Source organism: Convolutriloba macropyga, chromosome 1 (genome assembly GCF_964194025.1).
Source record: "Convolutriloba macropyga chromosome 1, txConMacr16.3, whole genome shotgun sequence".
Lineage (NCBI taxonomy): Eukaryota > Metazoa > Xenacoelomorpha > Acoela > Convolutidae > Convolutriloba > Convolutriloba macropyga.
The window spans coordinates 49,722,191-49,738,238 of NC_134468.1; the positions used below are offsets into that span (position 1 = coordinate 49,722,191).

At 33.4% G+C, this 16,048-nt stretch overlaps 1 protein-coding gene across 1 annotated transcript in view; it reads left to right on the top strand.

The window, feature by feature from the left end:
- The window catches only part of LOC142340036 (dynein regulatory complex subunit 7-like), a 282,610-nt gene that overhangs the window by 49,534 nt on the left and 217,028 nt on the right, over positions 1-16,048 (top strand). The window contains exons 8-11 of the mRNA XM_075390439.1: positions 4,119-4,238; positions 7,345-7,362; positions 7,939-7,956; positions 14,611-14,827. Coding sequence (XP_075246554.1) covers positions 4,119-4,238; positions 7,345-7,362; positions 7,939-7,956; positions 14,611-14,827 — 373 coding nt within the window. The remainder of the gene's footprint in view (positions 1-4,118; positions 4,239-7,344; positions 7,363-7,938; positions 7,957-14,610; positions 14,828-16,048) is intronic.

Below are 16,048 nucleotides of genomic sequence, written 5' to 3' on the forward strand. Positions count from 1 at the left end.
TTTAGGATCGGTTAAAAATTTTCGAAAAAGACTTTTCAAAGTCTTAAAAGCCATTAAAATCAAAAGCTTTTAATGCAGGTCAATAACTACGCTCAGAAATAACACAATGGCAGGAAAAAGATGATGGTCATGCATAGATAATCAATAGGAGATCACAATAAGTCTCAAGACTATGAAAACAACAACAAAAACATGCGAAAACCAAAATTCAGTAGAAAAGTCCGAGAAGAAAATTTCGAAGCTATTTAAACCATCAGCTTTTCTCTGAAAACTTTATCTGTGATCCACTGAATGTCTTTTCCAAGCCAATCTGATTAGAAAAATATTTGAATAATGTGTATAGTATTTGGATAAGGTGATAAGAGTTCAAAAGTAACCAATAATACGAAAATATCCAAGATTTTTTTTAGATTTTGAATTCTTGTGTTATTGAAGTCATATAATCAATAGTTAGAAGATAAAAACGCCAACAAATGTTATTTTAGTTTCAGAGCAAAGCAAGTGGGTTCTGTCAATACTGAGACTGACTAACAGTTCACGAACATTAAGATTGGTTAATGTTAAAAAAAAATTTTCGAAAAATTATTTTTTTTATTTCTTAACAGCCATTAAATTCAATAAATTTCAACGGAAGCCAATAAATACGCTCAAATATGCTTCAATAGGAGTATGAGGATGTTTGTCATGCATTGGTGATCAATAAGACATCACAACAAGTCTTATGACTATGAAAACAACAACAAAATTAGGCAAAAACCAAAAATTCAGTAGAGAAGTGCGAGAAGAAAAGGTCGAAGCCAATTGAAACCAAGCTTTTCACTGAAAAATTTACCTGTGATCCACTGAACATCTTCGTGAAGCCAATAGGAGCTGTCAATAGGATAATGTGATAAGAATTCAAAAGTAACCATTAATACGGAAATATCCAAAAAAATTTTTAAAACTTTTTGAAATCTTGTGTCATTTAAGTCATATTACTAAAAGTTAGAAGATAAAACCGCCAGCTAAACCAAATTTGGCTCCAGTAGTATGGAAGAGGGTGCTGTCATCACAGAGACTGACTTACAGCTAACAATAATAAGTTTATGATTGGTTAATGTTCAAAAAAATTTTTGAAAAATTATTTTAAAGTGGTAACAGCCATTAGGTGTCCACTCAAAGCATTAGATATGTTCACTTCAATCTGATCATGGAACATATTGCAGCGTTAGTCAATGAGTCGATGCCATTAGATTCAAAAAAATTAGTAAAACCTGAAAAAGAAATTCAAAATTTCATTTAAAATTACGATAACTCAGAGTCGAATTGAAAAAACATGAGCAGTTCCTTGAAAACGATTTTTTTGTTCATTGGGCTTCAGTTGACTGTAAAGGAGGTTTGTAATTAACGGAACCTCGATTTGAAAAGTGACTTGTCTCTAGGTGACTTAAAAAAGCAAAAAAAGTAGAAAGGTTTTATAAAAAAAGAGCTCTCAAATAGATTTCGATTTTTTTTTATATTGAAGTTCCCTATGAGACCAGAACTAGTCTTTTTTATCGCCTTGAGTCTATTAGGAACACAAAATTGGTTCATTTTTTGGCAAGAAATTTAATTTTGAAGTTCTTTTTTCATAGAAAATGTCCTAATTTGAAGAAAAATCACACTCAAAGTGAACAAATAACCCATGTTCACACAAAACTTCAATCCTCGATAACTCCTCGAAAAAAAAACGAAAATCAAAAAAAATCTTTTTAATTTTGAATTCTACGCTGGACCAGCTTTTTAATGATACCACTCACATTTCTCTGCGATGATTATATCGATCGGCCAAAATTGACCGAACAAAAAAAAACCCATTTGAGTATATAGTCCCCCCCCACAAGTGGGGTCGGAACAATAATATTGTTATTACTAACTGACAGCTTCAAAAGTTGGTAATTTCTTGTTTAAATTGGAAATGAGCTCTAGTGAGTCAATTGCATTAAGTAAACATATATGAAGTGCCTATAACACGCATCCGAAAACGCTCAAAACTATTTATAATTATTTGAGTCATTGCCCGCTTAAAACCGCACCGTGAAACACCAAAGTAAACTGTAAAAACACCAAAGTAAACTATCTGATAAATAGTTCAATTATGTTTTAACACGAAAACTTCGCTCAGCGAAAGATTATTTTGAGTTCAGTGGGCAACACCGGTCAAAAAACCGTAGGAATTTTTTCTTTTGCCTTTTCTTCACGTGATAGTTATTCGAACGCTATTTTAACTGCATCATTCGAGTCAGAATCTTCTAGAAATAATATTTATTCGGTAAATATTTTTTTGCTGTTTTATATCCTGCCCGATTTTTCGCCCAACTATTCCATTTTTCGAGTAATTTCTTCAGCTTTATTTTTGTCACTGCTCGATTTTTGCGTGATCTAAGTTGCTCTCATTCAGAATATAATTCTTTGACTTAATCAGTGGGAAATAACTACTAAAATTCAAATCATAAGATCGCCAAATTATTTTTTTCCATTTCATTATTAAGGATTGTTCTGTAATGAGCTCTTATATCATCATACTAAACCCCTTAATGATATTACCCTCCCTCCCTGGCTAAAGGAAGCACATTTGACCTCGATTGAGAGCAATTCGACCGACTATAGTTTTCTTTCCGATTTTTATTGGAAAACCGTATTGATGAAACAAGGTTTTTATTTCTCAAGAAAACAATTTCACAATTACAACTGTTTCAATTTGTGGAATTGAGAATGGCCGCAATTGCTGTGAAAAAATTTAAAATTTGAGGGCGAGTTTCAATTTTACTTCAATGTGGAAACATCATCTCAAACGGATTTTATTGTTTTAAAATAATTTGACCTTTTTCTCCTTTTTGACTGCTCAAAAGCCGCATTATGTCGAACACTTCGACTTTTTTTTATTTATATTAAGGAAGGAGGACAAAACAAAAAGCAAAAATGAAAGTAATCAAATTTTGATTTCTTTCCTTTTTTTGTCATTCTACGTATTTGAGCATGTTCTTTAATCGTTCTTAATTTAAGCTAACTGGTTTCATGATGATGCTTGATTATTTTGTGTGCTGAAATGGGCTATGAATTCGAAAAATAGCTGTTTTCTATATCTTTACTTTTAAACACAGATGTGTACATAATTGAATTTTGTTTTGCTCACTATGTATACTTTTTGTTTCCTGTTGATAGTTTTGCCATAATTTTATAGGTACCAGTTTTATATATAATAAAACTCTATTGTGCAATAATTTTAACCCTTTTTAGAAAGTTTAACTTTTGTGATCTGTGAGCAAACTTTTTTAGAGAACAGATTAGAAAAACGTGATTCGGGGAACGCAAGTAAACTCGTACCATTTCAATGCACAAGTTGTCAAAGTTATGCAGACTTTTAAAAAAAATTGGATTAGAATGCCAGGTTTTCTTTTTCAGAATTCTGTAAAATGAGTAACTTGAAAATTAATTTATATTCTTTATTATATTAATAAATAGCAATATAAACGTCTATTTATTCAGATCAACAGCAGTTCATCTCACGATTCCGATTTATCGGGTCTTCAGTTTGAGTGTAAACTCAAAATTGGTCGATTTCTATTGATATTCCATTCCCTCTCATTGGACATGGCAATAGGCAGTTATATTCCTCTTATTGCGGGGCAAAAAGCAGGCATTTATTTAACTATAAAATTTGTCAGTTGTCCATTTGAAATGATCTCTCCTATGTTTGGTGAGTCACCCATTCATCTGGCTACAATTCATCTGTTCACGTCTCTAAGGTATAACCGCAGCGGATAGTAAAACGTTTTTCATGTTCATAGATTTTTTTTTCAAGAATTGAAGATTCTTAAGCGTTGATTTGACTGTTTATTTAAGTTTATTTATTTTCAAAACGTTTCCTAATTTTTTGGGGAAAAAAACAATAAAAAGTGTAGATTGACTGAAAAGTTGGTTATATCAGTATTGTCATAGTGTCATTCTCCAGTTCCGGTATCAATAATCATGAGGAATAATAAAGTTCATTAAACGTGTGAAGCGTGGGCGTCTTACGGTTACTAAATTTGCATTTGTGCTTATTGATGAAAAAATGTTTGTTGTGATGTAACTTGTGTGATGTGTTGTGATTTTAGGATATGTCATTTGACCTCGGGGACTGTACCAAGTGGGAGTTCATGTTCCCACAGACTGAACAACCTCAACTTCTGGTGCCAGAACAGGAGGGACTCGATGAGATCGGAGCGGATGAAGAGGTATGAAAATAGTTTATTTATTTATTTATTTGGCAGTTTTGTCAATGTGGCAAATTTAAATTGATTAGATCCTGGTGAATACATCTTTGCGTATTTGTCTATCGGAGGAAACAAGTAAGCTATTATGAAACGCATCAAAGAACGACTCACAAAAATCCTAAATGATCCAATGATTTTACGTCAATGATTTTAGTAATCACTTCAATAATCAATAAGCAACATTAAGCAATACGCAGATGATACCTTAGTTTACGCTTCGAATATAGGTCTTGACATAGCGAACAAAAACCTCAAGAGTTCTGTGGAAAAATTAGCTTGCTACTTTGATTGAAATGGTCTAGAACTAAGCACATCAAAAACAGACTTCATTATGTTTTTCAAAAAGTCTGAAAATTATTTAACCAACACCTGTTCTATAACTATTAGAGGTGAAAAGTTAACAATGATAAATGCAGTGAAATACTTCGGATTTTCTCTTAACAAAAATCTATACTGCCGAGAATTAAAAAATGTTCTGCGAAAAATTTCGCGTGGAGCAGCATTTTATGCAATCAAAAGCTCTTTCCCAGCTCATACAAGAATTAAACTTATGAATGCACTAGTTGTTAGTCATTTCCGTTGAAGTGCAGTCTTATTGAGTGGCATTAAGCGTTCTCTTCTAATTTTGATAAAGTCCTGCTTCAACAGAAAAAATATGACTCATATCATGACCTAAAGTTACAATATGAAATACTTCCACTTGAATACTTTTTGAGGATTGAAGAAGCTACTCCCTTGCAAAAATTTTTATCGAATAGAGCTCCAACTTCCCTATAAATTAGTGGATCGTTCACTGCAGTATCAGAAAACACGCCAACAAAATCCCTCTACTTCTACGTCAAATACAAATCGCATTCCCTTAAGAATTGTTTTTTCGCCAGAGCTATAGAGTCCTGGAAATTTTTATTAGATGCCCGTATATGACTTTAGTGGTCTTAAAATAGTTAGATTGCTTAAGCTGCTGGGATGGCCTGAATACTATGTGAAAAGTTCCTTTTTGGGAGTTTTTGAGCCCATAATCGTGCAATTTTTCACGTTTCTTGATTTTTAAAGTGTTTTTTGTTCAATACGTCTTAAATGAATGTTTCAAATTATACACGAAAAATGATATTGAATTCATCATTTTTATGAATTTTTTCTTGAAACTTTCTTTTAGATTTCCAAGGTTTAGGGTAAAACGAAACTTCTTATGAACTTCAGGATGCAAATGAAGTGGGACGATCTCTTGAGACAAACAAATGGTTCTGAATATAATAATGTCACAATTTTTGGCTGCCTATTGAAATTAGTCATTTTTTTCATGTTTTTGAAAATTATTATAATTTTTTGTGTATCTTGAACTCTAGGGGCTGATGAAATTTTTAAGGTCTTTGTAATGGGTTTCTAGGTAGTTTTTACTGACAATTAAATCCGTCTTATGATATTTTGATCACAAATTTTTTGTGACGTTATGACGAAAGTTTGCATTTTTTGAGCTTTGAAATGTTTTAATCGGTTTTTTGAGTTATCGATTGTTTTTGAGTTATAGATCTTATTTTTAACGCTGGTGCGTGATGTAATCATATGTCAGGGAAATTAAATTGCTTCTAAACATAGTAGCGTGAAGAACTTGCGCGACTTTTCTGTAGTTTTGGCTAAATTTTACAATTTTTTAAAACCTTTTGTTGACTCTGTTTGTCTGTTATGTGTGGCTAGATTCCTGCCAACCTGCAATCATGTTTTGCTTCATTCAAATTTTGAAAAAAATTGGTTTTGTTGACAAAATTACGGTGATCTTCATGCTGTGTTTATGCTTAAATTCGAAAATTTTGTTTTTAAAGATGTAGGGCGCCAGAAGTTGTAGGGAAGCATCAGTTGTTTTCTAATTATTTTTTATATAATGTATGTTGTTTTCCCTGTCTCTCCTTGACTCTTATAAAGCGAGTAATTGTTTCTTATTTATCAGGTTTTCTTTTCTCTGTTTTTTTTCTCACTTTTTAGGCGTGTTTTATTCTTTGCTCATTCGGTAAGAAAAAATTGCGCTTTTAAACAGCATTTCTCAGCAAATCAATATAAGCTGAACAGAGTTATGATCAAAAATGAAATCAAAAATAAGAATAAGATAAACCCACAAAGCACTATTTCAGATGGCCGCTTCTTGAACTTTGTTCTGAGAAGTCGTAATCACCATCTCTAATGCTTATTGTTATTGATACTAGCCACCGTATCTTCTCCTTTAGAAGCAGGATTAGCTGGATTAACATATTTGAACAGGATTCACTGGAATCTAACTACGGAATGCGAACATAATTTTTTTCGATCAAATTTTTGATCAAATTAAAGATTTGTGATTTTACAAATAGTTTTAAGGTAGCAATCCCTCTATGCTTTACTTTCAGGGAAGTATGATGCTTATAGTTTCCGTACTGAATTATTGTGTCTTGCACAATGAATATAAAAGGAAGAATCTCTTTTCATATCCTAGGTTGGCCGCCGTATTGGCCGACAGGGCGTTCAGCCGACAACCAAAAAATGAGAAATTTAACCGACAATTTAAGTAAAATGAGCAATGAAACTTATTCTAAAGCTGTGATTGGCCAATTTAAAACACTATTTCGTAAGCGTACAAATATACCACAGTTTTTCATCAACTAGTATAACGAGGGTCTATGGTGGGACCGTGTTTTACCGCATCTGGCCATGCCTCGCGGGCCATGGCCATGACTCAGCGGCCCGTGGGGTTTGATATGAATCTATCATAACCGAACTACTGAGACTTTTATGGACCAATGAGACTTTTATGACCAATAATGACAAAACCGTCGGCTAAATTTTTCATTTTTTCCTTGTCGGCTAAACGCCCTGTCGGCCAATTTTCTTAGCACCATATCCTAGGCTACCCTTCTACATACAACGCACTCTTTTATAATTTCGCTTCTGAGTTGATGCCCCTAATTGCGTAGTCAATTACTATTATACGTAGTTGTTACTCTTATAAAAAATTAGAATTTTTGCGTTCTCGTTCAGTTCTTATAAGACATCTTTCAACTTTATTTATTCAACTATTTATTCGAATCTGTTATTCCAGGATCGCATAATCAATGATGTGAGTCATAAACAGCTTATAAACGTCTGCTTTTGCTTAATAAACAGTCTTGTTTTTATAAATGTATGATTATACTGCCCCCTTTATTCGTTACTGTTGCTATAAGCAGTGGCAATCAAACCGTGGCATAGGTTTGACGTCTTATCAAAAACAATGTTATGCCACTGTTTTTTTATTGTTAATTGGACGTTTATAGTTCATTTATAATCAATCCTTACTCAACGGCCAAAGTCTTTGAGTTTACAAATACCCGTAAAATGACGGTCTTTTTTATCTTTTATATTGAGTGAAGTATGATACTTCTAGTTCAACTTACTAAGTTGTCATATCTTACAAGTTAATTATCAATTGATTTTTACTTTAGTTGTCATATCAAATCAAAACAAAACAAAATTCGGACTTTCTCCAAGTCCCTTCTACATCATGTTATATAATAAATTGTGGTATTTCTAGTTGCTCCTAATGATGTAGACATCTAAGTCAGTTTGCTTCAACAAAAAAGTCGGCTTTTAATTCTCTAGTTAACTCCTACAAAACTTCTTTCAGTGTGCAATTCAATCATATCTGTTGTTCTAGGATCGCATAATTGATGAAGTGAGTAATACATAGCTTATTGGCTTCTGCTTCTGCTGAATTAATAATCTACTGATTAGATTACCTTATGCTTTTAGTCTTATTTAGACGATTTATGTGCTCAATTCTGCTTCTTATTCAGAACGGTTATTTTATGTAGTCCCGAAACTTTATTTCGTTTTAGGTTTAATTAATAATTATTGCACTGATCTATTTTTGTGGTCAAGTTTAAACATCCTCCGACACTACTAGTAGTGGCTGTAAAAGACTTAGGTTTACCAGAAACGGACTTTTGACACTACTCAATATAATCCTTACAGAAGGTACAAAGGATAAACAATAATATATGAAATTCGATATACCATCTTAAAATCAGCTTCTGCAAACGGTGCAGCCGCATTTGATTGACCACGTACATGTTCCCGTCAAGTAAAATTACGTATTTGTATGAAAAAGTTTTTAACAGCGATTTGTAGTTGTTTGTGGGACACAGAATATTCAAATCACTAATTTCATTACTGAAATCATTGACCAAAGAAATAATACGATTAAAATAACTAGTTCCAGTGATAGCTTTGTTTTTGCAATTTGAAACTAGATATTGCTCTTTCTCACTGCGTACAGATTTGCAGCTTTTCTTGACAGTGAAAAAATTATCAAAATGAATACAACTGTTACCTCTGACAGTTGTCGCAAAACATTTCAGATGATAGCTCAAGAGCTCATTTGTGATAGAAATTGCATCAGCAGTAGCCCAGAGATTAATATTGCTCTCTTTTTTGAAACACCAACTCAGGCATTTCATGTTAAAATTCTCTAATAATCCGAGCTGCGTGAGATTGGCATGCCAGGCAGGAGAGCCGTACAGTATAACAAATAAAACGCACGCGGGATACAGATTATGTTTGACGTTACTAGGTAAACTGTACGGAACATTGTGCCTTAGGTAATTGAAATTCTGTCTAGCCTTGTTCAATTTTGGGTGAATGTGAAGTTCCCATTTGAGACTGCTAGTAATATCAATAATGAGATCTGAAATCCGGAGATTGCATTTTTCTGGAGAATTAATTTTGAAGACGTTGACGCATTATGATGTAGCAGTTTTGTTTAACTATTTCTTGCTGAGTTTGTTTTGGCTTTGCAGGTAATAGATGATGATGGCAAGCCCGACAAGAATTAATTATAAGAAACTGAAACCGTCTTCTGGTCATAATTCACTTATAAGCACAGTTTTTATACGAAGCAGAAAAAACAAAGAGGTTGCTTAACAAAAGCATCAGTTTGCAATATAAACAGCAACAAAAGAATTTAAGAGCAATATAATTTCAAAGAGTTTTAGTCTCTAGATCTGCTCCTATATTCAGTACAGTACTTTTTCTCGATAGCAACCGAAAGAAGAAATATTAAGTTAACCTAGCTTCTTTTTTCAAAAAGTGAATGGTTGGGCCTGACTTTAACAAAATATGTCGAGATAACGAGTTCTCGAAAAATGATAACAGAGGTTTCATTTACGTTTTTAAAATTTGTTTAATGATGCTGACAAAAAAAGGAGACGGTCTCATAGGCTGAAGAAAAGAGCGCGTCCCACTAGCTGTAAAAAAGATGCATCAAACGAATTTTTCTTTTTTAAATCTGAGTTATTTCTGAGTGCCCTGCAAATGATTCAGATCAAAATAAGGTTAAACGTTTCTGGTAGTAAAACCAAGTTCATAAACAGGATTTGCCAGTCTCAAACTTGTCATCTGGATACAAAAATTGAAATTGAATTTGAAGCTTTTGAATTCAAAGGTATCTTTTGGTATTTTTTTTGCATAAATTTTACTGCTTCAATTAAAAATAAGTATGCCATATTTCTGATTTTGGAACCTTTATCAAGAGAAAATGATTGAGATAAGAAATTAAGAGGCTTAGTTGAAGTTTTTCAAAGTTTTTTTGTTTCTGCTGAAAGCAAAATTAGTTTTTTTTCTTCGAGGATCAAATAAAGTGAGAACTTTTTATGCATTAGTTTTGACAATTTCTTTGTTTTAATTGCAATCGAATGAGAAGCAATTACTGTAAACGTGTTTCTTTCTACGACTGGAAGAGGAGTATTGGTATTCTACAGGTGTTTTTACAGCTAGTTTGTTCATGACTTGAATTTTGACTTCCTCCGTTTCGAACATTTGCCTCTGTTTTTGATTGTTGACTTCTGTTTTCGAACATTAGACTTTAACATTAGCTTAATCTGTAATGTATAGCAATTAGGAACTACTGGTGTTATTGAAGGTGAAGAGGTCATTTTGAGATTTTTTGATCCTATATAAGTCACCCCGTACTTATCAAAACTACAGAACCCCAACCTAACTCCCGCCAACTACCTTACTGCCCCAACTTCCTGCTTCCCGCCACCTACCTGCCCCCATCTACCCCCCTACGTACCTGCACCCCTCCCTCAACTACCTATCTTATCCCCCCAACTACCCCCAGCACCTACTCACACCCTGAACTGAAAAATTGTGTCTGCATTTTCTAAATTACCTTATTGGGCAACTTCTTTGTTTTTTTCTCGTTCGGATGTTTCCCGTTTCTGACGTTTCTACCATATTGTTGGTTCATATGTTTTCTTTTTGATGTTCTGATTTCGGTAACGTCTTCTTGCTTTTTGTGTGATTTCAATTGCTCTCGCTCCGAAATAAAGTTTGTTCAGACGAAACTGATTGTTAGAGAGAGACGATGACGAGGCCCTGATTAGCCGAGTGGTAAATGCCTCTGTCGAAGTTACAGAATGGTACTTAAGAGGTCGGGGTTCGAACCCGACTTTTTTCGTGTGTTGTTTTTGACCCATAAAGAAAAATTTCTCCAGGCTAGAGCTCCTGAATAAATTTGTCCCACCTGCCATTCGAGAGCAATTTTTACGACGTTAATCGGTTTATGTTCTACAGTTGCCATCAAAATTGCAATATTAGGACAGCACTTAAAAGGATTTGCTATGAATTTGAAAATTACATATTTCTTTTAATGGTGTATCCAAGTTAAATGAGTACGTGATATGACATTGTTTTTTCATAGTTGCAAATAGAATCGCAGTAATTGGATTCATATAAAGTTTTTTGGTGAAACAAAGGATGAGAAGAATCATTGGTTTGCTCATATGGTGTTTATTATTTTGTGCTCTCAGTACAGTTAAAGTAATACCTTCTTGGCTGAAAAGAACCAGCATTGAAAAAATTTTGACAAAAGTTATGTATGTGTGGAACCAAAAATTGAATTAAATGTGGACAAATTAATGGAGCAAGAGTCAAAAATAGGCGTTCTTTAAATAAAGTGAATTAAAACATATCAAAGGCTAAGATAAAGTAGGCGATGAGGAAGCCTCGATAGCCCTCGCGTTAGATAAGATTGTGTTGTGAGGCATGGGTTCTGTAAAATTTTGATAAGACAGGCTAATAGTGGCTGATTTTGTCGCACTTTTAGGAACAAATGCTTTATTATCAAGACAGTTCGGCAGAACCGTTATTCCAATTTTTCTGCTTTATACTGGAAGCCCCAATGTCCTGCTTATTAATTTATTAAGATTGACGGTGCGCTGTTATTTTTCCGTTTTATAACCCAGCACTTACGACTGAAAGTTAGTAGACGTTATCAATAAACGTTGATTTACATAAACTGTGAAAAATTTCAATAGGTCTAGTTAACAAATTATTTTTTTACATTTCAAAGAATTTGAATTGCATTGATGTGTTGTCTTAAGATCTGTTCACGTTTGTTTGACCCTTTCTTGTCAATGACAAGTGACATTAGAGGACTGATTTTAGTCATGCTGAATTAGTTGGCGGAGTGAATACCGAATAGTTGTGTCTTGACGTCTCTTAAATTGATTTTTAAAATGAAGCGAGAGGGATGGTTAAACAGATTTTCGGTTTTTGAGAGCAAATTTTTTTCACTGAGGAAATTTTAATTCTGTTCTTGCTCTTTTTTTCTTTCCTTATCTGTACGAAAACTTTTAAACGGTAATATTTTTGTTGGAATAATACATAGTTGCACTTGTTTAAACCCCTCAAAAAGCAACTAATGGTGTTCAAAGACTTTGCGCTAATTATCTTCATGAAATAAAAGCGATTATTTGGGTTTTGCTCTTTTCTTTGTGCTTTGTGATGTTTTGTTATCTACTTTCATCTATGATATCTCTTAATGGCTCAACTGAGGCATGTTCAAGTTTTTTATTGATTTTAGTTGAAAATGATGTTTTGAACGCAATTGACACTAACTGTTTTCGAAAAAAAATGTTGGCGACTTTGGTTTTTTCAATCTTTGCTAGTTCTTTTGTTCTATCACTTAATCTCATTTTGGATAGCTCTAAGTGGCTCTTTTATGACTCCAATTTTGATCAATTTAAAGGTTTTCTCATATCAAACAATTTTCACTTCTCGACAGCGCTTGCATTCTACAGGTGTTTTTACAGCTAGAGCAAGTTTTTTCATGACTTGAATTTTGACTTCTTTCGTTTCGAACATTTGCCTCTGTTTTTGATTTTTGGCTTCTGTTTTCGAACATTAGACTTTAACATTAGCTTAATCTGTAATGTATAGCAATTAGGAACTACTGGTGTTATTGAAGGTGAAGAGGTCATTTTGAGATTTTTTGATCCTATATAAGTCACCCCGTACTTATCAAAACTACAGAACCCCAACCTAACTCCCGCCAACTACCTTACTGCCCCAACTTCCTGCTTCCCGCAACCTACCTGCCCCCATCTACCCCCCTCCCCCTACGTGCCTGCACTCCTCCCTCAACTACCTATCTAATCCCCCCAACTACCCCCAGCACCTACTCACACCCTGAACTGAAAAATTGTGTCTGCATTTTCTAAAATACCTTATTGTGTTTTATTGGGCAACTTCTTTGTTTTTTCTCGTTCGGATGTTTCGCAAATATCGAATAGTTGTGTCTTGACGTCTCTTAAATTGATTTTTAAAATGAAGCGAGAGGGATGGTTAAACAGATTTTCGGTTTTTGAGAGCAAATTTTTTTCACTGAGGAAATTTTAATTCTGTTCTTGCTCTTTTTTTCTTTCCTTATCTGTACGAAAATTTTTAAACGGTAATATTTTTGTTGGAATAATACATAGTTGCACTTGTTTAAACCCCTCAAAATGCAACTAATGGTGTTCCAAGACTTTGCGCTGATTATCTTCCTGAAATAAAAGCGATTATTTGGGATTTGAGGTTTTTTGTTTTTTGTGATGTTTTGTTATCTACTTTCATCTATGATATCTCTTAATGGCTCAATGTAGGCATGTTCAAATTTAGTTACTGATTTTAGTTGAACGTTATGGTTTGAACGCAATTGACACTGTTTTCGAAAAAAATATTGGTGTTTTTGGTTTTTTTCCATCAAGTTTTATCAAAATAAAGGTTTTCTCATATCAAACAGTTTTTACTTCTTGACACCACTTGCCTTCAAAAAATGTAAGTTTTTTTCATATTTGGCCCCTCTTTTGTAGTTTATTGTTGTTCTGTCGCTTAATATCATTAGTGATAGGTCACATTGGATTCCATATCAGAGTTTTATACATGAGTTTTTAATCTAGTTTTTGAAGTTCAAAGCTGCAGGTTTTAACGAATTTGACACGTCTTAGTTTCAAAATTTATTCGAGTTTTTCTAAGTGATTGTTTGTTTTAATTGTTTTTGTTATCGTGTCGGTTAGTTCCATTAATGATAAATCTGATTTGCTGTCCAATTAGGCAAGTTTGGATATAGTTAATGCCTTAGGTTTATTGCAAATAATTTAATGCATTTCGATGCAATCTGTTTTTGACTTTTTTCGAAATTTTGATTGTTCTCTGTCTCTTTTGACTATTTTCGAAATTTTGACTGTTTGCATTTGTTGCTACTTTTGATGAGTGGCCCTCAATTATTTTCCTTACGTTATATCTTTTGATAGATAATGCAATAGAGGTAGAGTAATTCAATGTTTAGTGGCTTGTTTCATTGACATTGATGCGACTTATTCTCATTGGCATTCGTAAAGATTTTTTTTGCCAAATGGCGTTTGTGCTGTCCTTTTATTTTGTCTGCGGTGGTTTTCTACAGAATTGGTGTTTGATGTATAGACGTCCATTGTGTTACAATTTTTTTGTGTTTGGCGCTGTTGGGGAGAATAACTTCGATCACACTATTTTTAAAAACAAATGAAATACTTGTTTTTCAATTTTTGTAGTGTTTTGTTTAATTTTGTGGACTTCTTGGTGTTTGTTTTTTGTTATGGGAGGCTGTTCTTTTATGGAGGCTGATATTGTTGTCTTCAGTTTCTTCAGTTCTTTGTGTTGTAATTCAGGACTGGTCTTGCTATGTTTTTCTATTTAGAGAAACATCCAAACTTTTGGGTATGCCTAGAATGCGTTAATTTCTTGAAATAATTATTAACCCCTATTGATTGAGGTATTTCAAACAATTATTGAGAAATGCCCGTAACTGTTCGCCCTCGCGCCCTATGCGCATATCCATTTTGATATTCTCTGCTCTAGATTATAGCGCTTTTGCTAAAAAATACTTTTGCTTAAGTCAAAATTTGATTTTCTCTCGTTGTACTCTTTTATACCATTTATATGTTGGATATGTATTTAAGATGGGTACGCTTAAGTGATCCTGTCTGTCAACAGTTTTTAGAAATGAATATGTCTGTTTTGTTCACAGGAGGAGATGTTAGACGAGCGAGAGATTGATTTGCCGCCCTCCTATGTTAAGCCGATCGAGATATCCCAGAAGAACTTTGAGATGCGATGTCCAAAGGGATCCAAGAGTATCCTCTACAAAAGAGCGAAAGTTGAGAAGTTTGCAGAGTACCTCGAGAGAGGGGGTATGAAACCAGATGGCCTGGTCCAGAAACTGTATGTCTACGAGGACAACGAGTGTAAGTTTTTTTCTGTTTTTTCCGTTACTGTAATCTGCATGTTTTAAACGCAATGCATCTATGATTGATCCCAGTAATGTAGCCACTGATTATTTCTGAAAATGTTTAGTTGTTTTTTGTTCTTTTTATTGCTATTGTCGAGAACTGATATGTTGCCACTGGTTACCACCTAAGTAATTTCCGATATTTCAGTAAATAAGTACATGTATGCTTCAATGATTCTACTGTCCGCTATGATGAGTTTTCCGAGAACATTAATAAAAAGATATCAAACAATGAGTGCACATTTCTGTGCTAACTTTAATTTTGACACGGCTATTCCAAATTATGATAGAGTTCGCAAAAATTTTTAAATAAATTAGACCCTTTCCAAAGCCTTGATGTTCAATTTTTTATCTTCATAAATTTGAAATTTCATTTCAGAACTACTTACAAACTAAACGTTTAAGCCGCAACAGAATGTGGTTTTAGCTGTTTTTATGTAGTTTTTATAATTCATTACAATGCTATACAACAAAATAAACTGTATTTTCAAGTCTTGAATTGTACTTAGTGTAGTAGACTAGATGTAATCGTGTCAAAAGATTTTGTTTTTTTTTCGTGTCGAAAATCAGTTACTTGAGAATACTATGCTATTATAAGTGACTTTTAAAATGTTTGTGCTCTTAATCATGTTCACATCACACATTATTTCACCCGCACTTAAGTTTTAAGTTTCCCACCCCTTGGTTTTTCTCATTCAATGGAAATTGAAATTTGGCAATCAGTTTTGTTTATTGATTTTTTTTTAATTTTGTTTTTCGGATAGTTTACCAAAATTGTATGAAACAAATATCCGTGACCTTTTTGTTTAATTGAATAGGGATATGTTTTACTATAAGAGAACTTGTCTTAATTTACAAATTTAAATGACTTTTATATCCGTCAATTTTATGTCAGAACATAATTTTTAGACGCCCAGGGGACTTAGTCCACTGACAAAAGATCACAATCCCGTATGCTGGCTACAAGGCCAGATCGATATATTTTCTTATTTAAACAAAACAAAAGTATTAAAATGAAGCCTTTTGGTAACACTTGAGAAAGAGTCAAAAGTGACGTTTAGTTAGTGCAAGAGGATGACAAATTTGTGTAAGAAAATTAGACATACGCGGCAACAGCAGGTTTTTGCTCAGTTCCTATGACTTTATTTCCAGCTAATCGACTAAATCGAGCTGCCTT